Source organism: Fringilla coelebs (assembly GCF_963513975.1).
Source record: "Fringilla coelebs genome assembly, chromosome: 29".
NCBI lineage: Eukaryota > Metazoa > Chordata > Aves > Passeriformes > Fringillidae > Fringilla > Fringilla coelebs.
Genome location: NC_140055.1, coordinates 1,938,026 through 1,958,564, shown reverse-complemented (window position 1 = coordinate 1,958,564; position 20,539 = coordinate 1,938,026). Strand labels below are relative to the sequence as shown.

At 60.9% G+C, this 20,539-nt stretch overlaps 3 protein-coding genes across 3 annotated transcripts; 1 reads left to right on the top strand and 2 right to left on the bottom strand.

Moving 5' to 3' along the window:
• Positions 1-14: 14 nt before the first annotated feature.
• SHE (Src homology 2 domain containing E) lies at positions 15-4,945 on the bottom strand. The gene is made up of 6 exons (XM_084223371.1): positions 3,939-4,945; positions 3,207-3,333; positions 2,094-2,402; positions 1,497-1,647; positions 1,277-1,396; positions 15-872 (listed from the first exon to the last, which is right to left on the bottom strand). The coding sequence occupies exons 1-6, from the start codon at positions 4,320-4,322 to the stop codon at positions 686-688; spliced, it is 1,278 nt and encodes a 425-aa protein (XP_084079497.1). The 5' UTR covers positions 4,323-4,945; the 3' UTR covers positions 15-685.
• A 1,867-nt stretch (positions 4,946-6,812) lies between these two features.
• On the bottom strand, positions 6,813-15,670 carry UBE2Q1 (ubiquitin conjugating enzyme E2 Q1). The gene is made up of 13 exons (XM_084223054.1): positions 15,313-15,670; positions 14,167-14,271; positions 13,763-13,867; positions 13,404-13,454; positions 10,995-11,135; positions 10,354-10,438; positions 9,890-9,950; positions 9,294-9,384; positions 9,151-9,209; positions 8,850-8,898; positions 8,588-8,683; positions 8,386-8,452; positions 6,813-7,982 (listed from the first exon to the last, which is right to left on the bottom strand). Exons 1-13 carry the CDS (start codon positions 15,595-15,597, stop codon positions 7,951-7,953), a joined length of 1,227 nt encoding a protein of 408 aa, XP_084079180.1. The 5' UTR covers positions 15,598-15,670; the 3' UTR covers positions 6,813-7,950.
• A 575-nt stretch (positions 15,671-16,245) lies between these two features.
• CHRNB2 (cholinergic receptor nicotinic beta 2 subunit) lies at positions 16,246-19,278 on the top strand. Its single transcript, XM_084223409.1, has 6 exons — positions 16,246-16,339; positions 16,882-17,027; positions 17,128-17,172; positions 17,412-17,521; positions 17,634-18,594; positions 19,100-19,278. The coding sequence occupies exons 1-6, from the start codon at positions 16,297-16,299 to the stop codon at positions 19,268-19,270; spliced, it is 1,476 nt and encodes a 491-aa protein (XP_084079535.1). The 5' UTR covers positions 16,246-16,296; the 3' UTR covers positions 19,271-19,278.
• The last annotated feature ends 1,261 nt before the right edge of the window (positions 19,279-20,539 follow it).

The window sequence follows — 20,539 nt, the reverse complement described above, 5'->3', positions numbered from 1 at the left end:
CCCCCCTCCCACATGTACCCCAGGCTGTGCTCCGTGGTTCACTGGTGCCTCCCAGGCTGTACCCCCTGTGCTGTGCACACCTTCCTGCCTCAGACTTCCTGCCCTGCACCCCCAGCCGTGCCTCCTCTGCCCTGCACTGCCCACCCCGCGCTGGGTTGTGCAACACCCCGGGGAGCTGCAGCTGCACCCGGGCAGGAAACCACAGGTCGAGGGAAGAGGGTGCCCAGGCACCCTGGGGACAGTGTTCCTCTTCCCTTCTGCTGGCCCCCTGCTATAAAAAGCCTGGCAGGATGCAGATGTGCTCTTGGGGGAGCCCCAGTACCCCTGGTCCCCAAAACAGTGGTGACTCCTGCCAGCACAGGGCCCATCCCAGGCCCCCAGGACCACTGCTCCCTCTCAGCCAACAAGTTTATTTTACTAGATCATTACACATCCCAGTCTCACTGCATGCCCCCAGCTCGGGCACGTGGGCAGCCCCGTGACAAGCTGGTTCTGGCACAGGGTGGTCAGGACTTGACCCAGTGAAAGGGGGACAGCCCTGCTGGAGTCCAGGAGTGGGGTCCCTTCAGGACTGGAGACATGATGGGTTGTCTCACCAGACCCTTCCCGTGGTTCATGCCATCGCTGTCTCAAGCCTCGGGGTGGGGAGGGGTCGCAGACCACTCGGGGGCGGCATCAGCCGCCGCTAATGCAGCTTGCAGTGGACGGGGTGCAGCAGGGCCATGTGCTCAGCCCCCTTGAAGGGCAGCTTCTCAGTGGAGTAGTAGTGCACAACTTCGGGGATGCTGGCGAAGACACCGCTGGCCTGGCTGAGCGTGTACTTGTTGTCCTTGGTCTGGGCCACGATGATGTGGACGCAGCCCTGGCTGGTCCTGGGCGGCCAGCAGGCATCAGCGTTGCCGCCGGCCCCCGGCGCCCGCCTGCCCCGCGGCCGTATCCACCCCTGTTTGTTCCCGTCCCGCTCTGATTGTTTCGGCTCCAGGGGCTGCACTTCCTCAGGAAGGAAACGCCGCTGGCGCTCCCGACAATGCGCCGGGGAGGGGGACACGCCGTACCCCCCCTCCGCCCCGGCTTCACACCAGGATGCCCGGGTCCCCCCGCGGATCGGGGGGTGCCATCCCTCGGGATCTGGGTGCTTCCTCCCCATCAGGGTTTTCGGTGGGAACAACCAGGGGAAACTCCCGCCGAAGCAGCGCCCCAGGGTCGGGATTCACCCCATCTCCCCTCGGTGGGACCCCCGGGGACCCCCCAGTTCTGTGGGCACCCCGACACTCACTTGAGCGCGATGGAGTACTTGCCGCTGCCGGTCTCGCTGGTGCGCACCAGGTATCCGGCCTCCCGGCAGGGCTGCAGCCGGCTCTCCGCCTCGGCCCGCGTGATGGCCCCGTGGTACCAGCTGCGGGGACACAGGGAGTGACGCTGAGCCGTGGCGAAACATCGGGCACTCCGTCCCTCCTCGCCCCGTACTCCAGGCGTGGATCGGCCTCGCAACTCACGGCTGTTTCTCCAGCGCCAGGGCGGGGTCCACCCGCTCCCCCTCGCTGTGCTCGGTGCCTGCCGGCTTCAGCATCTTGGGGGTCCAGCTCTTCTGGCGTAGATGCTGCCGCGGCGTCTCCTCCTTAGGACGCTCCGAGCCCTCAAACTGGACTGGGAGGGACAAGATGTGAGCTCCCAAAGCCCCACGTCCACTTTTGATCCCCATCCCTAGCTCCATCCCTGTCCCCAGCCCCAGCACAACCCCCATTGCCAGTCCTAACCCCTTCTCCAGCCATGTGCCTGAACCCATCTGGTCCAACACCCCACCATGAAAAGGGAGGTTTTCAGTAACATCAGGTTGTTCAGAGCCCCATCCACCCTGACTTGGCAGGCATCACCCCTTTGAGCAACCTGTGCCAGTGCCTTGCCATCCTCAGCCCAAGAAAATTCTTGTCTCTCAAGGGCCCCTTATAGTTAAAAACCACTGCACCTTGACCTCTTGTCACAAGCCCTGCTAGAAAGTCTGTCCCCATCCCTGTCCCTGTTGCCATCCCCATTCCCATCCCATGCCTGTCCCTTCCCCCCGTCCTCACTCCCATCCTGTCCCTGTCCCCTACCTGACAGTGCTTTGACAATCTGCTCCTTCTTCCACTCCCAGGGCTGCTCATACTCCCCCGCCGGCCGCTCGTCATTCTCGGGCAGGCGCCCATCACCAGCCCTTACCCTGCGCTCTGGGGTCCCCCCAGCCACCCCCTCCCCAGGCTCGTAAGGGGTGTCATAGAGCTGTGGCCCCTTCCCTGCCACCTCCTTGCCCCCCAGCCGCTTGGCAACATCCAACTTGGCACCCCCCTCCCCAGGCTCTCCAGGGCCGTCCAGCAGCAGGATGGCTTTGACCAGGGGATCCTTGGAGCCACGACGACGGATTTCTGTGGGGAAGAGGGACGGCGGGTCAGGGATGGGTCTGTGTGTCCCCCGAGACCCCCCAGTCCCATGACCAGCCCTCAGGGAGGGATGTGCTGGGGGACTCCACGCCGGCAACGCCCCATTGGGAGCCAGCTTGGGAGGAGCTGGAGCAGGAAGGGGCCCATCCTCATGGCGCCTGGTCTGCTGTCCAGCCCTGGGGCTGCTGGCGCCACAGGCACAGGCCCACGCCAGTGGGGCCAGCTGGGCTCCATGGCAGCAGGATGCTACACCCCAAGCTGGAGCCCAGCTGTGCGGGAGGCCGCCCCAGGGGCTCGCCCCTCCCAGCCCCCTGCTTCTCCCCACGGCGCCAGTCCTTGCCTAACAGCCTGCGCTGCCCCGCACGGAAAAAAAAATCAGCAGCAAATCTTTTATTTCCAGCTTCCGGCCCAGTCAGTTCCTGTTGTTGTGGCCAGCTGGACGGTGGCCACGCCGGCCGGGGTGTCGCTGCCTGGGGGGCACGTCCATGGGGAACTCTTGGGGGGTGGTACCCTGGGATGACTGGGGGGCATCGAGGGCTTTGCAGGGGCCACATGTGCCCGTGGGTGATGGCAGCAGGTCACGGACACGGCTGAGGGGCCGGCCAGCACGGGTCAGTGTCCGGCCTTGCTCCCGCTCCTTATCTGGCCCCGCGCAGCCGCAGGAAGCGGCAAGCGGCTTTCCTGTTCCCGGAGCCTCCTGCGCCGGGTGGCTCCAAGGGCAGCCACAGGCTCCTGGCTGGGGAGCGGTGCCAGCTGTGCTGCTGTGGCACGGCTCAACGTGGCACATACCTGTGATCATCTGCTGGGCATCGTAGGGCTCCATGTACCCATCGTTCTCCCCCAGGCGCTCGGCGTCCCGCTGCCCCTTGGTGCGTTTGGCATCGTAAGGGTCTGCGTAATCCTCCAGGATGATGACCTGGGCAAAGAACAGGCATGTCTGGCTCCAGGGGGCCGTGGGGGTCCCAGCAGGAGTGGCAGAGATGCCACCAACACGGAGCCAGGCAGGGAACGGACACACTGGGGTCCCCAGGGAAGGATGGCGGCACATCTGGGGTAAATGGAGCTCTGCCACAACCCCAGAGGATGCACCCAGCGGCACCTTCAGGTCCAGATCCTTCCTACGCCCCTCAGTGATGGTGAAGAGCCTGGGGGGAGCTCTGGGACCCTTCTGGGTGACAGCAACCCTGCCAACTGGCTCCCAGTCCTCCCAAGGCTGTGCAGGGGTGAAAGACCAGCTTCCCAGAAAAGCTTTGCATCAGCCTTTGTTTAACCAGCAGATGAGCTCTGGGGTCAGGCTGGCTATGAGGAGGATGCCCGAGGGCCCCCCCACCCCCAAATGGGTGATGAAGGGCAGCTGGGATGAAGGCAGCTTTGAAGGAATTTAAAGGCAATGGAGCCGGGGAGGATAAAAAGATGAAGTCAGCCAGGCTAATGAGTCGGAGACCAAAGCAGTTAAAGCTGCCAGCGCTTCGAGCTCTCCACATCTCCCCCTCTGCCCCCGGCTCCCAGTCCGTGCCTTACCGTCTCTGTCTTGGGGGGCTTCCCCTTGTCCTGCTCGGGGGCAGGCAGGCTGGCAGGCAGGGGTCCGGGGTGCCCCTTCCCGTTCTTCTCGGAAGCCTCCACCTTGATGAGGCGGTTGATGTAGGTTTTGGAGGGTCCCTCCGGTGTGCCTCCCTCCACTCGGGAATTCTTCCGCATCTTCCCGGTGGCGGCCTGCAGCAGACCCTGCAGGTTGTCCCGTGACAGCCGGCTGCCCCCTTCCTTGCCACCCCCAGCCGCCCGGTAGCCCCCCAGCTCAGCGGTTGAATTCTTGCGGCTCTTCCCGAGGCTCCCGCTTCCCGGCCGAGCCTTCTCTGAAACCGTCTTCAGGTTGGATGGGAACTCCTTGAACCACTTGGCCGCCATGGAGCTGGGGAGACGCGGGGTGCCGCAGCCCCCCCGGGGCTCCGCGACACCCCACGGCTGCCCCGCCGGCTCGGAGTCGGCTCAGCCGGGGGGCGCTGGGCAGCCCGGCTGCCCCCAGCCCTGGGAACGGGATCCTCTGCGGACTGGGGCCAGCCCGGGAGCGGGGATGCGGGCCGGGGGACCGGGGCCTTCGTGGGGGGCTCCAGGCGTCCTCGGCCCCGGCGGGGACAGCCGGTGGGTCCCCAGGGGTGCCGGCTCCTGCGGCCCGGGGAGGGAACCGCGTGCCCTCGGAGGTGCCTGGCCCCGGGGAAGGGTCTCGGAGGGGGCCGGCGTATCTGCTCCAGCAATGGGATGAGTCGGGGGGTCTCGCCGGGGGTCGGAGGAGTCCGGCCGGGGCAGTCCCGGGGAGCTTCCAGGGGTCCGCTGCCCCTGGGGACGGGGCCCGGGGGGGTCTCTCCGAGCTCGGGAGGGCCCGGCCGGGAACGGGCAGCCGGGGGGTCCCGTCGCGGCTCCTCGGCAGGGCCCGTCTCCGGGGGCTTCGGGGCTTCGGAGAGAGGTCAGGCCGGCCCGGGGGGCCCCATGCGGCTGCGACGGGATGGGCCGGGGCCGGGCCGGGCCGGGGCCGGAGGGGCCGGAGGGGGCGGCAGAGCCGGCGCTCCCCGCCCAGATCCGGAGGGGGCGGCCCCGGGGAACGGCGCGGCACCCGCGGGCAGGCGGCCCCGGCGGGCCGGGGAGCCGTGGGAAGCTCCGGTGGGGGTCCGGTCCCGGTGGGGCTGAGACACCCCGTGACCCCGCCTGGCTGATGGGACCACCCTAGACACGGATCCCCCGGACGGACCGTACGATGGCACCCGCGCAGCGACTCCAGGACAGCACAGACCGGCGTGCGTGGGCCCCCCTGACACCCTGGGCACGCACCCTGAGGGCTGAGCCTGGGCATGGGCTCTGCTCGCTGTGGATGGAGACTCTGCACAGCCCCGCCAGCCCCCTCTGCGCAGCACCTTTACAGGGACCCCGAGCACAGCCCGACGGGGCACAAGCGCTGGGCACTCTTTGTGGCTCACACCACTCCAGCCAAGTTCTGGCCGTGCTGTCACCTCGCTGGAAAAGCCCGGCAGAGCCCGGTGGTTTGGGCTCCTGTCGGGCTGCAGTGCCTGCGGGGCCTTACAACAGCAACATTTGCAACTGCACGGGAAGAGGAGAGGGATTTGTAGCAGAATTGCTCCCATAGCTCCAGGACGGGAGTTTGTGGCAGAATACGGGCTCCCCTTCCGTACAGGGGGAGGTGCTGGGTGCTGGCAGCGCCGTAGGAAGTGATGGCAATTTCCTCGCTAGCGCTGCAGGGCAGGATGTGCCTTGCCGTGGTGCGATGCCCCTGGCAGGCTGGTGCCCGAACTGCCGGTGGGATGTCACCTGGCTTCAGTTTTGCCTTCTTGAGGCCTAGGAAAACTCTAATTCCCCACCAGCAAACTCAGGTGATGGTTCCTTTTCTTTACTTCAGAAGGCAGATTTCAATCCCCCTCAATTTTAATGGGGCCTCAATAGGACAGTCATGCAGGCAGCACTGTCCTGGTCGCTTTGTGCTGCAGTGGTGTTCATACCAACGTGCCACATTTCTCCTTCAGGAAGATTGCCCTCGTCCTTGTTCTCTGCCAGCTCCCGCAGGGGAAGGCCTTGGGAGGGCCTTTGGCAGTGGTGGCAGGTGGCTCTGCACACCTGCTTCCCTGAGCCAGCCTGGTGGCCATGAAGGCCAAGCCCAGCTCAGAGTGGGTGGCTCCTCCCTGGGCAGGTGTGAACAGACAGGAGTGGCAGATGGCCTGCTAGACACCTACTCCTGCTTCACTTTCAGCCTCGATGCTTGTCAGGTCAGCATCCCAGTGACAGAGTGTCCTGCAGGGCCCTCTTCAGTTCTGCTCATCCCAGGCTGCAAAGTCACCATGACCTGGGAGTGTGTGCCATGAGCTCTCCCAACCAACTCAGCATACCCAAACCCAACCCAACCCCATGGCTGGGCTCAGCAGAACAGTCCCTCCTTCACCCAAGAGAAAGCCCCAAAGTGCTTTAAACCTTCATTAAACGGAGTTACTCTGCTACCTAGCAGGTTCCTGAGCTAAAGGTGGGAGCTGAGTGCAGCTACTTCTGCCCCCCCCAGACTCAGGTACCAGGAGCAGGGTTGGAGAGGAGCCAGAACCCCAAGAGGTGCTGGTTTGGGCTGGAGGACACAGGGCAGAGCTGCTCAGCTTCACAAATCCTCTGGTCCTTCAGCAAAGCACTTAAAAATAGTCCCCAAGCTGAGGCCAGAGCCACTCCTGCAGCTGTGAGTAATCCCTCTCCTAACAGCATCTTCTTATTCCAAGGCTCTGAGCAGGACAGCTGCTGAAGTAGATAATGGAGTTCTGAGGCTCTTTGATTTTCTAATGACTTTTATTCAAACACAGTGAGTTAATATGCATGGTTCCATCTTTGACACTGGTGCGTCACTTCTGTCCTCCAGACGAGGACGTGGCCCGAGTTAGAGGAGCTCCAACAGTAAAATCTCCTTCCAGCTGACTCAAAACAGGGATTCAAGGAAACAGGCCACAACTGCAGCAACCCCATCCATGGAGGGCTGGAGTACAAAGGCGAGCAGGAACAGTAGCTTAAGGAGGGTAAAAGAAAACCCCATAGAACGGGGCGTTCACTGCTGGAACAGGTCCTGGCCAGGGATGGGGGCAGTGGCAGGACAGAGCAGTGCCCGTGCTCCACTCCCTGCAGAAGAGAAGCTTGCAGCCACAGCACAGCAGGGATGGGGACAAGGGGCTCAGCCTCCATGCGTGGCTAGTGGGGAGAAACAGGACAAAGCTCAGACCTCAGCTCATCTTACTGCTGGGCCAGAGGACAGGGAGAAGTGTGGGGTGGGAGCTGGCAGCCCTGGGATACACCCACAGACCCTTCCTCCACTGCAGCAGAGAGGAGAGCCTCACAGATCTCCCCCTCTGTGCTTTGAGCTGAAAGTCTGCAGTTTATAGAGAAAAGCTGGGTTTGCCCAGGGAAGATGGGGCAGAAACCCTGCTCCCTCCATGCCAAAAAATAAAGGGGCTTTTTTTCTCCCAAGGCAGTTGCACCAAGTCTTCCTGCAGGGTTTGGGCCCACCACAGCTCCACCGACTGCCCCACCCTGGGACCAGGGCTGCAGCAGGGTTTGCAGGGCACAACCCACCCAGCAGGAGCTTGGAAAAAATTAGTTAGACCAGCATTCTCAAATTAACAAACTGTAATTTTTCTCCAAAGATACATTTTCCATACACATCCATCATACACCGTAACAAAAAAAAGCAGTGTACATGAAATAAGAAAATAAATTAAATCCATAGCATAGGTAAGGAGGATGCTCTAGACTGGAGTAGAGTCAAAAGTTTCCAGCAATACAAGAGGCTCGAGAGTTTGTTTTAACAAGAATGCCTGCTAGCATGGGCCCAGCAAGTGTTCTGGGTCAGTCCAACTCCTTAAACAGTTATTTAGAGTTTTGAACAGCCAGTATTGTCCTGCAACAGGCAGAGCTATTACATCCTGGGAGAAAGCCAAGAGGCATCACTAAGATCCAAGTAGAGCATCCAGAAGATATTCAGATTGGTCCTGCAGCATCCACACTAGCCATCCTCCTTGGGTGGTGTATACCAGCCTGAAATGAGGAGAGATCTGTGAGGGAGGAAACTGCACCTGGAGAAGCCGTCAAAAGCAGCCAAGTGCCACTTCTAAAGGGCCACATCTTCCTGATTACTGGGAGCCTTTCCCTCTGGCTGACTTCCCAACACCACACGGGCAAACATGGAATCATTTAGGTTGGAAAAGAGCTCTCAGATCATCAAGTCCAAGCGATCAGTGAGGGGCTGCCTCTAGTTACAGCCACCAGAGCCCAGCACTGGGCAGCAGAGGGGGCAGCAGCACTCTGCAGCCATACTGTGTTACAGCAGCTGCCACTGCTGCTGTCAGCTCCACACCTGAGGCAGGACAAAACTCGAGTGGCTTGCTGGAGAGCCCAAACAAGCAAGGGAAAAATGCAGGCCCTCTCCCTCAGCCCTTACCATTCTTCTCATGGATCTGAACCAGGGACTTGTAGGACTGCTGTGCTCTTGTCAGGCTGTACTGGTTCTGCAAAGGAAGGCAATCAGACCATTAGTACAGCAGGAACCTGGGGAAGCCATCCCACACACCTTCCCTGTGCAGCTAGACCTGGCTGTGCCCCCATCTGCCACCCCCCATTCTCCTACACTGCCCAAGCCCTACCTTGTTGGCTCCAAATTGTACTCGTGCCTTCCCTTTCACCAGCGTTGCACTGATCTGCATGATCACAGACTCGATGGAGTAGGCACTACTCCAGCCCTTAGGGATGAAACACAAGTTGAGGCCAGACCCACCCACCTGTGCTCCCAGCGCAATCAAAGGCCTTCCCCAGCTCTGGCAGGCAGTGGTAGGGTAGGAGCTGTCAGGAATACCGAGTGTGGTAGGCAGAACAGCTCCCCCAGCTCCCGCAGGGACCAGCACCCACCTGTTTTGTAAGTAGCTCCATGCAGATGGCACCACCACCCAAAACATACCTGGGAAAGAATCAGACAAAGTTACCACACAGACAGATGTGATTATACCCACCCACTGCTCCAGAGGTGAAATATCTTCTCTGATTAGATTTCTGATGGAAAAAATATGCTAAAAACTTCACCATCGCTGTCTGCTTCCCAATGGCAAATCCATGTCAAAAAGTCACAGGAGTGCACAGCTCTGGATAAACCCAGTGAAACCTGCTGCAGAAAGCAGCACGGCAGAGCAGAGAGAGACAGATAGTTACTCACCCCCCTGACAGCACCGGGGATACAACCCTTACAAATGGTGGATCAAAAGGAAAGTTATCCTGCAATGAGAGAAGGGAAGCAGAGCCACTGAGTTCTCTGATGCCTCGCCGAGTCAGGCGTCTCTCGGGGAGGGGGAGCCTTACTTTAAAAGAGAAGTTGAGAAGGATGAAATCTGTTCCTTCTTTCTCTTTGAGGATTTGAAGATCGTTGTGCAAAGCGCTGTCCTCGTCAACCCTGTGAGAGGAAAAGCCCAGAGGGTCAGGCAAGGCCGTGCACCTCAGGCCAGCCGTGCTCGCTGCCACCACACCCGGAGCTGCCGTACCTGCACAGCCGGGCAGCCACACAGACAGCACGGGCTGCCAGCATTCTGCTTCTGGTTTGCAGAGAAGACCATCACACCCCTTTTCCATGCTGCCAGCTTAAAAATAAAGGCTGCCTGGCCCAAGGAAAAGGCAGCACTGGTGTCTGGAGGGTGTGAAAGCTCAGGGTTTGCCTGCTGCACCTCTTTCCGGACTCTAGGAACAGCAGAGACTTGCAGAGTCCTCCAATTACCTCATCTTGTCTGGAGATATCATCTCCTTTTTGTCTTGGAGACAGCAAGCCAGCTGCCTGAGAGAGGCTAACTCAAGGTCTGCTTGGTGCTGCCCTGCCATGCTCATGTCCCCTCTGCTCACAGGGACTTTCTGGTCCCATCACCAAAACCCACCAAAAATGCATGATCCCAAGCTGGGCCACCTACTTCAGGAGTTTGACGTTCCAATCGTACAGGCTGTCATTCACTAGTTCAACTGCATAGTATCCTGCAAGGAGAACACAGGGGGTCACTGTGGGGGGACAATGAGAGGGGGCTGAGCCATCACCCAGATTTCAAACTCCCTGGGCCCTGCCCCTCCATGAACAGCAGCACCTATCCAGGACAGTCCTGAGGGCAGCAGTTTCTCTGAGACCCTGGGCTCAGGAAACGAGTAGGAACTCCATCCCCATCAAAGTCAGATGATTCTCTCACCCACAGCATGCTCCTCACTTCCATCCAGCAGTGGCAGGGGAGAGAGGGTAAGGTGGTTTTGATCACTCTTGACAGAGCCACAGCCATCCAATGCCAGAGATTCTCCCCCTCAGCAGAGCAGCACAGCCCCAAGGCCCACTGGGCACCCCACAGAAGGAGAAGGACTCCTCCTCCCCAGAGCTCCTGGCAGCACTCACCGCCCTTGAAACTTGGTGATCGGTAAATATCCCTGAGCTCCTTCATTAGCCGGTCAGTGGCCTGCACAGACCCAGACACTGCACCCTGCAAGGAACAGGGAGGGGAAAGTTGGATTGTTAATACTGCACCCAACCATGGCTACTGCTCTATGAGGTCAACACCTGAGCTACAACTCAGTCCAGCCTCCATACCAGACTGTATCCTGCCTGGCACCTCTCAGCTTGTCCCTTGTCCAAAACATGTCACCTCAGGCAGCACAGCTGCAGCAGAAACACCCCTGTGTCCTCTCTACTATCTTAGAATCTCAGCCCAGGGGTACAAAAGCACAATCCACCTCCACAGCCTCAGGTGATTATAGGGGCACAGCTCGTGGGGCAGAAGGCAGCCCCAAATCTTGCTGCAGGAGGACCGCCCCATGAGGAACCAATGCCCCTGGGGTCACCCAGTGCCCTCCTTGAGCTGCAGAGGAGGTTGACAGAATCCTCTGCTTCAGCCCCATCAGCCCTGGATAACTGGTACTGCTGTACCCTTGGCTGGGGACTCTCTGATTTAGGGCTGGAGGGCTGGCAAGGGCCTCCATCACTCTTGCCCTTGAGTCCCTCTGCTTCCCCAGCCCACCTGCCCACTGGGTGACACGTACATTTAAGTAATCTTGCCTCTGGTTCTTTTTTATTTTCTCTAAAATGGCCAGGTTTTCTTTCCCAATGCCTTCATCCTCTGTCTTTCTCCCATCTGCCGGCTCTTCCTCTTTCATCTCATAGTGGTCCAAGTCCTCAGTGTCCTGGGAAGGAAAGAGGAAAGCTCAAAGAGGTGTGCCTTTGCTCCTCCTGCCTCTGAGTGCTGAGCTGCTCTCACCCAGGAAGGATTCCTAGTGCAGCTCCTTCATCCCAGAAGTCCCAGCTCCTGATCTGAGGTACAAATAGAGTGGAAGAAAGGTCTGGGCACTCAACTGGGCTATGTGAGGTCTTTCTTTGCTGGATTTTCCCCTGCCATGTCTCATGCCCTGCAAGCCCCATATAACCATGACCCTGGATCTTGGCACACCTGTGACTTCAGCAGCTTGTGCCACTGGTGGTGGCTGGAACAAAGCACAGCCCCTTGGCACAGTGCTGCCAGGCCCCCTGGGCTAGCCAAACCCCAACAGGGACACAGATCACCAGCACCACGAGAAGAACAGACCCCTGCACCCAAATCCACCTGCATGGGATGTTATTCCCTCAGCAAGAGGGGGATTTCACAGCAGGTCTCTCTGTAGATCAGCTCAGCACACCCCAAGTGTAGTATCTGACCCCAGAAGAGCCTTTGGCCCTCACTGTTTCCCAAAATAACAGGTGGAAGTGCAAGCCCCTAAGGGGAAAAAACAGTTGTAGCCATCTGGGCCCACTACAGAAATCTCTCCCCATGCACTCAGGGTTCAGCTGCCTGGAAATGGCTGTGGGCATGCACAGCTCCAGCACTGGCACTAAATCCTCTGAACAAGCGTTTACTCTGGCCTCTCTGGGCTCATCGTGGCTACTGAGCCGTGTTTTTGGAAGGGCTGGGACATTTTTAGACTCGCACAGGAAAATAGATCCTCCTAGAAAATCCCTCGAGAAGATTAACCTGCATAATGAATCTGTGTGCCAGGGCACAGTTCTGCTGCTTCACTCCTCCACACAGCTGAACAAATCCCACTGCTCAGCACAAAACCTTTGCTCTACATGAGCATTCTCCCTCCACAACACCTGGCATTAGCAAAAAGCACAAGGGGGAATGCTCAGCTCCTCGGGATTCATTTTTCCAGCCCAGAGGAGTGGAGGCCTTGCACACACTGATTTCCCATAAAGCTGCAGATTTGCAGATTCACAGGGTTATCCTGGTGCCAGTTTAACCCTCCCCCTTTTCCCCGTGGACACTGGCAAAGCCCAGCCTTAATTTAGCAAGCAATTAACTTTGCCAAAACCCCCCAACTGCTGGGGTGCTGCTGCTCAGTGACCTGCCCCCAGGCTCCACAGCACTGCTGACTCAGTGCCCGTGCTGTTCTCGTGTCTGAGGCATTGCTAAACGTCACCATGGAGATTCAAGATTATTCCACCCACTTCCACAGATCTCTAAACTGCAAACCAAACAACCAGAGCCTGTGGGTTGTGCAGCAAGGTGCCCTCAGCTTGCAGTGAAGTGTGGCTGCCTCCACGACTGCTGGCAATTAGCTCACTTGCACACTCAGCCACCTGACCTCATCCTCTCTGTGGGAGTTCCATGCAACAGAGATTTCCCTGCCAGCAACAGCAACCCAGAAATGCATCTCTCCTGCAGGAATTTCAGGCTTTAGAGAACAACACGTACTGCCTAAGCAGCTCTGCTCACAGCTCATCCACATGCCTCTGGAGGCCATGGCTACATGGACAAGCTCAGCCTCTGTGCTCTATAGTGGATATCTTTGCCCCCAGTGAAGGAGAGGAAGGATGAAGAAGAATCCATCTTATCAAAAAGCTAGTTAATTACTTTATTATACTATATTATTCTGTACTATATACATTACATCACATCTAAACTGAATTTGCCCAGCACTCAACTGCTCAGGATCTCATGACTGTCAGCCAACAGTCCCCACACACACACACCTGAATTCAATTGGTCAGTGAATCAAAACACTCACACCAGAATCCAGTTATCAATTCCCTTCAGGTAAACAATCCTCCACAATGCATTCCACTTGTGAACAACACAGGAGCAGTAAATAAGATAAGAATTGTTTTTTCTTTCTCTGAGGTTCAGAGAATGTGAAATCCAGAAATATTCTTGGGAAAAACTGTGCCTTGCTTTTCTCTGTGAAAACAAATGTGGCTACAGTGCTCTGCTGGGGTTTGTGAATATGTGAAGCCCAGCTGTGCCTCAGAATCCTCAGCATCAAAATGCCAAGAATTATCCAGCCTTTGGGCCAAACTTCCCTGTCTGGTAGCTACAAGCTTCTCCCAAGCAAGACCTCTGTGCCCTCACACCTTTCAGCACCTTTCTCCCTGTGCTCAGCTCTCTGGCACACACCCTCACACACTAAGGTGTCACTTACCTCTGGCATTTCTTCATCTTCCTCTTCAGAGGACACCTCTTCCTGGGTGTTCTGTGGAGAGGATAGGAATGGAGATTGTGTGGTTGGCATCCTGGGAAAATGCTCTCCTGCCTTCCCAGACGCTTCCAAGGTGAGGCCAAACAGGGATGAACAAGCAGAACCAAATTAAAAGCAAAAAGCAGCTGAAAGCCTTTACAGAAAACAGCACCAATGCCCAGCAGAGCAGGCTGGCATCACCCAGGACAGGAATCCAACCTCTCACCCACTGTGTTCCTCCTCTGGTAACCCCAGAAGCCTCCAGAGCAAACATCAGGGAACTTGTTTTCTGAGCTCTGGGAGCCTTTTCCTGAGCCACTTACCTGTTCTGCCGGCAGAGGCTGGTCCAGCATTTCAACATCTGGATGTTGGGGGAGGTTGTAGAGTTTGCACAGGTCAGAGATTATTCGCTTCAGGTGCTGCAAAAGCTGCCCAGAGAACAGAGGGTCAGCCAAGTGTGGGGAGCTCTGTGCCCAGCTGAGCCTCAGCCCTGCAGCCAGGCAGCAAAGGCCCCAGGGCTGCTCCCTCCTGCTCCAAGCAGCAGGAGACACGGGTGCAAAATCCCACCCCGGTATCAAATGATGTCAGAGAAGTTAATCCCAAATATCTGGAACCTTTATGAGACCAGAAGCAATCCCCACTTCAGGCAGCTGGGGCCATGTAAGCAGGGAGTTACCCCCCAAAGCTGCCAGCCCTCCCCTGCCCCAGGCAGCAGAGCACATCTCACCAAGGTGTTTCCTTTCCTGACTTCCACCAGCCTCTCCAGGATAGCTGCCAGGTTGGGATCGTCTGACTCCACAGACCATATGGGGGGAACAGCTGGATAAGACTCCTGGAGAGGGGGAGAAGGGGGTGTTAATGGGATGGAGACCATTGTGGTGCACAGAGCAGTGAGCCAGACGGGGTGGGGGCTGAAGATCCCTCTGTACCACAGAGATCAGGCTGCAGGTGACTGATCCAGCCTCCAGCATAAACCTGGGGCTGAGGGCAACACAAACCCCTACTGTGACCATGCTGGCTGTGGGGCCACTGGGGTGGAAGGCAGTAGAGGCAGGACACTGAGGGCATCCCACATTGCTCATGGGCTACTACCCTCACAGCTTTGCACCAGCAGGTACAGAAGAACCTGGCAGCACCCACGCAGAGCAGAGGCCAAGCAGGCACCTTTAATCCAGGACAAAGCCTCTGGCAACACTCCCAACATGCCCCTCCAGAAAATCCTGGTCATTAGTCCCATTCGGATGCTGAACCAGGGGCTATCCAAGCTCTGCTAGCCCTCCTCGCCTGGAGACACAAACCAGCTGTAACTTGTGGTCAAAGAGGGCATCAGCACGCCAGCGCTGAGCCATCCAGCACCGGATCCCTAAAACACCGGTGCGGATGAGCCAGAGCAGGGAGGAGGAGCTGACGCTGCTGCCGCAGGTGCCTCTTCTGCAGGGAGATCAGGCCCCCCCGGGAAACCCTCCAAAACAAAACCGCGGGAAGCAGGGAAAACGGGGGCGGTCTGAGGGCTCCACGCCTGGCGAGGAGCAGCGGGACAGGACTGGGGGTTCCACACACCACGGGGAATGGCCAGCTCGCCTACACCGGGACGGCGGGACTGCCGCTGGGCACTGCCCCCCGGTTGTTCTGTGCGTGAGCCGCGGCCCCGAGGAGCTCGCGGTGGCTCGCAGGCGCTCCCGGAGGCCCCACGGAGAAGGGGGACGGGGGCAGCCGCCCCCCGGAGCCACCGCCAGGGACGTTGGGGCACAGGCCCGGCTCACCCCGGGCCCCAACGGCGACAGCCCCGTACCCGCGAAGGAGCAGCCCTCGGTGCCGGGGCCGCCTGGCGGTGCCCCCGCAGCGCCCGGGCCCGCCGCCCCCCGGGCCTCACCGTGATGTTGCAGTGAATACGGACGGGTCCCGGCGGCGGCCCCCGGGAGGCAGAGGCGCCGGCGCGGGCCCCCGCCCCCGGGACGAACTCGCAGCTGATCTCGTCCGGGCAGGCGCTGCCGATGCGGAACCGCTCGTGGCCGCGGTGGAAGATGGACTCGAGCAGCCGCAGCTCCCGCCTCAGGAGCCGCCCGGCGGGGGCCGCCGCCACCTCGGCCCCGCTCCGCCCGGGTCCCCCCGCCGCCGCCTGCGTCCTCGCCGCCTCCTCCGGCCCCGCCCGCTGCATCTTCCCATGGAGGGACCCGCTCCGCCGCCGCCGCCGCCGCAGCCCCGGAGCCCGCCCAAGATGGCGGCGGGACGGCCCCGCTCCCGGAAGTGCCGTCGCCGGAACGGGCGGGGCGGCCCCGCCGGAAGCGTCTCGCGACATACGGGAAGTGACGCTCTGTAAGCCCCGGGGAAACGGGGCGGGGCCGGAGGGGAGCCCCGCCCCTGCCCGGGAGGGGTCACGGGGGGTCACGGGGGGGCACCGGGCACGGCCGGAGCCCGGCGGGAACGGCGCTCCCCGAGGCCCGGCAGTGCCGCCTCTGAGACCCCCCCTGCGGGCCTACGGCGGGGCCGCGGCGGCTCCGGTCCCGGCCTCCACCCGCCAACTCTCCCGCCCTCCCGCTCAGATCCCAGCCCGGGGCTCCGCCGCCCCGCTGGCCCCGTGCAGGGACCCCGGTGGAGCGGCGGGCCGGGGGAGCTCAGACCCCTCCGCCGTGTCGCCGGGCCGCGGCGGGGCGGAGGCGGGGGCGGCCCCGGGGCCGCTGACGGCGGCGGTGACGGCGACGGAGCCGGAGCACGGGACGGCCCCGGCGCAGCGCCCGGCACCGCCTCCCGCCCGGGGCCGCCCCGCCCGGGCCGCCGCCGGCTCCAGCACCTCGGACAGCGCCCGGCCAGAACCGCGGACAGCGCCGGGTGCCGGTGGCGGCACCGGGCCGCCCCCATGGCGCTGCTCCGCGTCCTCTGCCTTCTCGCTGCCCTCAGACGTAAGTGCCGGGGGCTGTGGGGGATGGCACCGGCACAGGCGGGGAGGGGACCCGAGCGGACCGGCCCGGGCCCGGGGGCTGCGCCTGTTGCACAGGACGGGTCCGGAGTGGAGCCGGTACCGGCCGTTCCGCGGTGCCGGTGCCGCTCCCCGAGAGCCCCGGGGCTGTGCGGCCGCCGCGGGCTGCGGCTCCCCGAGGCGGTGCCAGGGCTGGGCAGGGACCGACCCGAACAGGGGACGGGGTGTCACGAACGGGCACGGAATGGCGGGGACAGGCAGGGGAGGGTGGAGGGGAACCCCCAGCGTTGTGCAGCTGCTCGCCCCCACTCACGGAGCCCCCCAACCCGCCCGTTCGCCCCCGGCCCTCCCTGCTCCGAGCCCGGCTGGGGCACCCACACCCCATCACCGTGCACCCCACCATTCCTGCTCTCGGGCTGCCAGGCACAGAGCCCCAGACTGGGTACAGGCTCTATCCCGGGGGTCCCCAGAGCCTCGTGGGGGCCCTGCCCGGCACCACGGGGCTCAGGTTCGGCCATGCCGCAGGGAGCCTGGGCACGGACACGGAGGAGCGGCTGGTTGAGTACCTGCTGGACCCTGCACGCTATAACAAGCTGATCCGGCCGGCGACCAATGGCTCGGAGCTGGTGACCGTGCAGCTGATGGTGTCGCTGGCGCAGCTCATCAGCGTGGTGAGTTGGCCAGGACTCTGCTCCCCAACCTCCTGGGCAAGCGAGGGGGCCCCAAACCCTCCCAGCACCCTGGGTGACTGGCCCTTCTCTCTCTCTGCAGCATGAGCGGGAGCAGATCATGACCACGAATGTCTGGCTGACCCAGGTGGGCACCCTGGACTCTGACGTGGCCCTGAGACCCCTATGTCCGCCCTGCCTCAGGACTCCCCAGCCCCTGCCTTGAGACCCATCCCTATCCCATACGTCCTGTGTGGGACCCTAATGTCTACCCTCCCCTGCTATAGCCCCCCATAAAGCCTGTGTGGGACCCCCGTGTCCCCCCTGTCCTGAACCACCCCCTTGCCCATCCTGTGGCTGGGCTGGGCTGATCCCACCCGTCCTCAGGAGTGGGAGGACTATCGCCTCACGTGGAAGCCTGAGGACTTTGACAACATGAAGAAGGTCCGCTTGCCCTCCAAGCACATCTGGCTGCCTGATGTGGTGCTCTACAACAAGTAGGTCATTTTGGGGGGGCTGTGTGTTCCCCAACCCCACCCAGGGCAGAGGGCCATGTTGTACTGCTGGGGCTGACAACAGCAGGACTGACAGCTGCTTTCTTCACCCCAGTGCCGATGGGATGTACGAGGTCTCCTTTTACTCCAACGCGGTGATCTCCTACGATGGCAGCATCTTCTGGCTGCCCCCTGCCATCTACAAGAGCGCCTGCAAGATCGAGGTGAAGCACTTCCCCTTTGACCAGCAGAACTGCACCATGAAGTTCCGTTCCTGGACGTACGACCGCACCGAGATCGACCTGGTGCTGAAGAGCGAGGTGGCCAGCCTGGATGACTTCACCCCCAGCGGCGAGTGGGACATCGTGGCGCTGCCGGGGCGGCGCAACGAGAACCCCGACGACTCCACCTACGTGGACATCACGTACGACTTCATCATTCGGCGTAAGCCGCTCTTCTACACCATCAACCTCATCATCCCCTGCATCCTCATTACCTCCCTGGCCATCCTTGTGTTTTACCTCCCGTCTGACTGTGGCGAGAAGATGACACTCTGCATCTCTGTCCTGCTCGCCCTCACCGTCTTCCTCCTGCTCATCTCCAAGATCGTGCCACCCACCTCACTGGACGTACCACTGGTGGGCAAGTATCTTATGTTCACCATGGTGCTGGTGACCTTCTCCATCGTCACCAGCGTCTGTGTCCTCAATGTGCACCACCGCTCGCCCACCACGCACACCATGCCGCCCTGGGTCCGCACCCTCTTCCTCCACAAGCTCCCGGCGCTGCTCTTCATGAAGCAGCCGCGGCAGAGCTGCGCCCGCCAGCGCCTGCGCCAGCGCCGGCACACGCAGGAACGCGCCGCCGCCGCCACCCTCTTCGTGCAGGCCGGTGCCCACACCTGCACCTGCTACGCCAACCCCGGCGCTGCCAAGGCCGAGGGGCTCAACGGCTACCGGGAGCGGCAGGGGCAGGCGGCGGGCCCCGCAGCGGGCTGCAGCTGCGGGCTGGAGGAGGCGGTGGACGGCGTGCGCTTCATCGCCGACCACATGCGCAGCGAGGACGACGATCAGAGCGTAAGTGGAGGTGGGCGCTGGGCATCTGGGAGGGGGCAGTGCTCAGGGTGCTCAGAGCTGGGGGGTGCAGGGTGTGTTCTGGCTCATGGCTGCGCCACAGGAAGTGATGCGCACAAGCACCAAGGGGATCCCTGCCTAGCCCCATGCTCAGTGGGGTCCAGCACTGATCCCTGACCCACCATTGCAGTCCCAGGCTGAAGCAGCTGCACTGGAAACTCAGGAGGCTCCCAGCAGGCCGGGTCCTGCACGGCAGTCAGGCTGCAGATTCTGCAGAGTCCCCCCCAGCTCTGCTCACTGGGGAAATGTTTCCTGGGCTCAGCGGCGCGGGCGACAGCAGGGGGAGTGAGCCCCATGAGGCCCACTGCAGGCTGGCAGGCAGCCCCAGGAGCTGCAGTGCTGAGGGAGCAGATTCGAGGCTCTGAGATATGCAAATCCCCAACTGGGGCAGTGTCAGGCAATACCCAAGGCCCCAGCCTGACCCAGCATTTTTCCTGGCCCCGTGCAGGTGAGCGAGGACTGGAAGTACGTGGCCATGGTCATCGACCGCCTCTTCCTATGGATCTTCGTCTTCGTCTGTGTCTTTGGCACCGTTGGCATGTTCCTGCAGCCCCTCTTCCAGAACTACACCACCAACTCCCTGCTGCAGCTCGGCCAGGGCACCCCCACCTCCAAATAGCATGGGGAATGGCCGGTCCCAGGGCCAGAGAGCTGGGTACTGGGCTCAGGCAGCCCCTGCAAACCAATAAATACTCCCACAGGACCGGGCTGGTTCCATCTGGTATCATTTCATCCTACACTGTGCTCTGCAGGCCTAAGAGAGCAGGATGCAGCCAGGGCTGGGGTGACTCTGGCTGCCTGTGACCAAGGTAAGAGGCTAGGAAGGCATCATCTCTGTGACAGGAAAATCCTAGCTGCCGAGGGAGGGAGCATAGGAGCGTGAAACCTGATCCATGGGGACATGCTCAGCTCTCTCCTCTGCTCCTGGGAGCACCAGTCACTCACTGCATCTCCTCTCAGGCCATGTGGGGCCAGAGCTCCAGCCTCAGTGGGCAGCCCCTGGCTCCAGCCTGGTGTTGCCAACCCCTGTACCAGCTCTGGGGCTCCCAGGAGATGACAGAGCAGGAGCAGAGGCATGGAGAGGACAGAGCTGCTCAGCTCTGGCTCCGAGGTGAACACATGGACCAAGCAGGAAGAGGCTATTTTTAGTCCTACCTGCAGGCAGGGCGAGGGCAGCAAGTGCCAGGGGCTGCTCCAGCTCCATCTTCTTCTGTTCCACTCCAGGCTCAGCATGCTGGAGCCAAGAGCAGGCACAAGATGAGTTGCACAAGGAAAAGGAAAACACAGTTAATCAACCCAAGCTGGGAGCTGCTGGCAACCGGGCCCCACCATGGGTCACTGGGCTGACACTGTGGCCAGCAGCACTGCCTGCACTCCCTTGGCCAGCAGGAATTGGCCTCGTTGGGGAAAACTGAGATGGAGTGTTTGCTATAAATACCACTAATCCCCAGGGCTGGGGGGAGTGGTGGTGGCAGGGCCTGGCAACACACAGGGCCAGGGGAAGCTGCACGCTAGAAATTAATTTAAATCCCAGCACTTCACCCAGCCAGAGAAATCCCAGCTGCTACAGCTGCTGCTCCTGGAGCTCAGGGGTGCACCCCAATACCTAAATGTTAAGAGCTTTGCTCCTAAAGCAGCCCCATGCCAGGGACTTGTCCCAATTCATCCCACCTCTGTGCCTCCTCTGCTGCTGGTCCAACCTCAGTGAGTGCAGGATGGGAGGGTCCTGCTGTGCCCCAGTGGGGAGTGGAGATCTATCAGTATTGGGAAAGTGTGGGGAGCACAGCAGGAGCCCCCACAGCCTCAGGCACAGCTCCCTGAGCAGCTGCAGACAGAGGAGCCCCCCCAGCCCTGCTCTGGGCTGGGTGTCAAGGCAGTTCCTTCCCCT

Coding starts and splice junctions, on each gene's coding strand:
- CHRNB2 (XM_084223409.1), top strand. CDS start 16,297: ATGGCGCTGCTCCGCGTCCTCTGCCTTCTCGCTGCCCTCAGAC. Junction 17,028..17,127: donor TGGCGCAGCTCATCAGCGTG/GTGAGTTGGCCA, acceptor CTCTCTCTGCAG/CATGAGCGGGAGCAGATCAT. Junction 18,595..19,099: donor GCGAGGACGACGATCAGAGC/GTAAGTGGAGGT, acceptor GGCCCCGTGCAG/GTGAGCGAGGACTGGAAGTA.
- UBE2Q1 (XM_084223054.1), bottom strand. CDS start 15,597: ATGCAGCGGGCGGGGCCGGAGGAGGCGGCGAGGACGCAGGCGGCGGCG. Junction 9,951..10,353: donor ATCACCAAGTTTCAAGGGCG/GTGAGTGCTGCC, acceptor TTCTCCTTGCAG/GATACTATGCAGTTGAACTA. Junction 8,684..8,849: donor TGGAGCTACTTACAAAACAG/GTGGGTGCTGGT, acceptor TTCATCCCTAAG/GGCTGGAGTAGTGCCTACTC.
- SHE (XM_084223371.1), bottom strand. CDS start 4,322: ATGGCGGCCAAGTGGTTCAAGGAGTTCCCATCCAACCTGAAGACGGTT. Junction 3,334..3,938: donor AGCCCCCCAAGACAGAGACG/GTAAGGCACGGA, acceptor TTCTTTGCCCAG/GTCATCATCCTGGAGGATTA. Junction 1,397..1,496: donor CTGGCGCTGGAGAAACAGCC/GTGAGTTGCGAG, acceptor GTGTCCCCGCAG/CTGGTACCACGGGGCCATCA.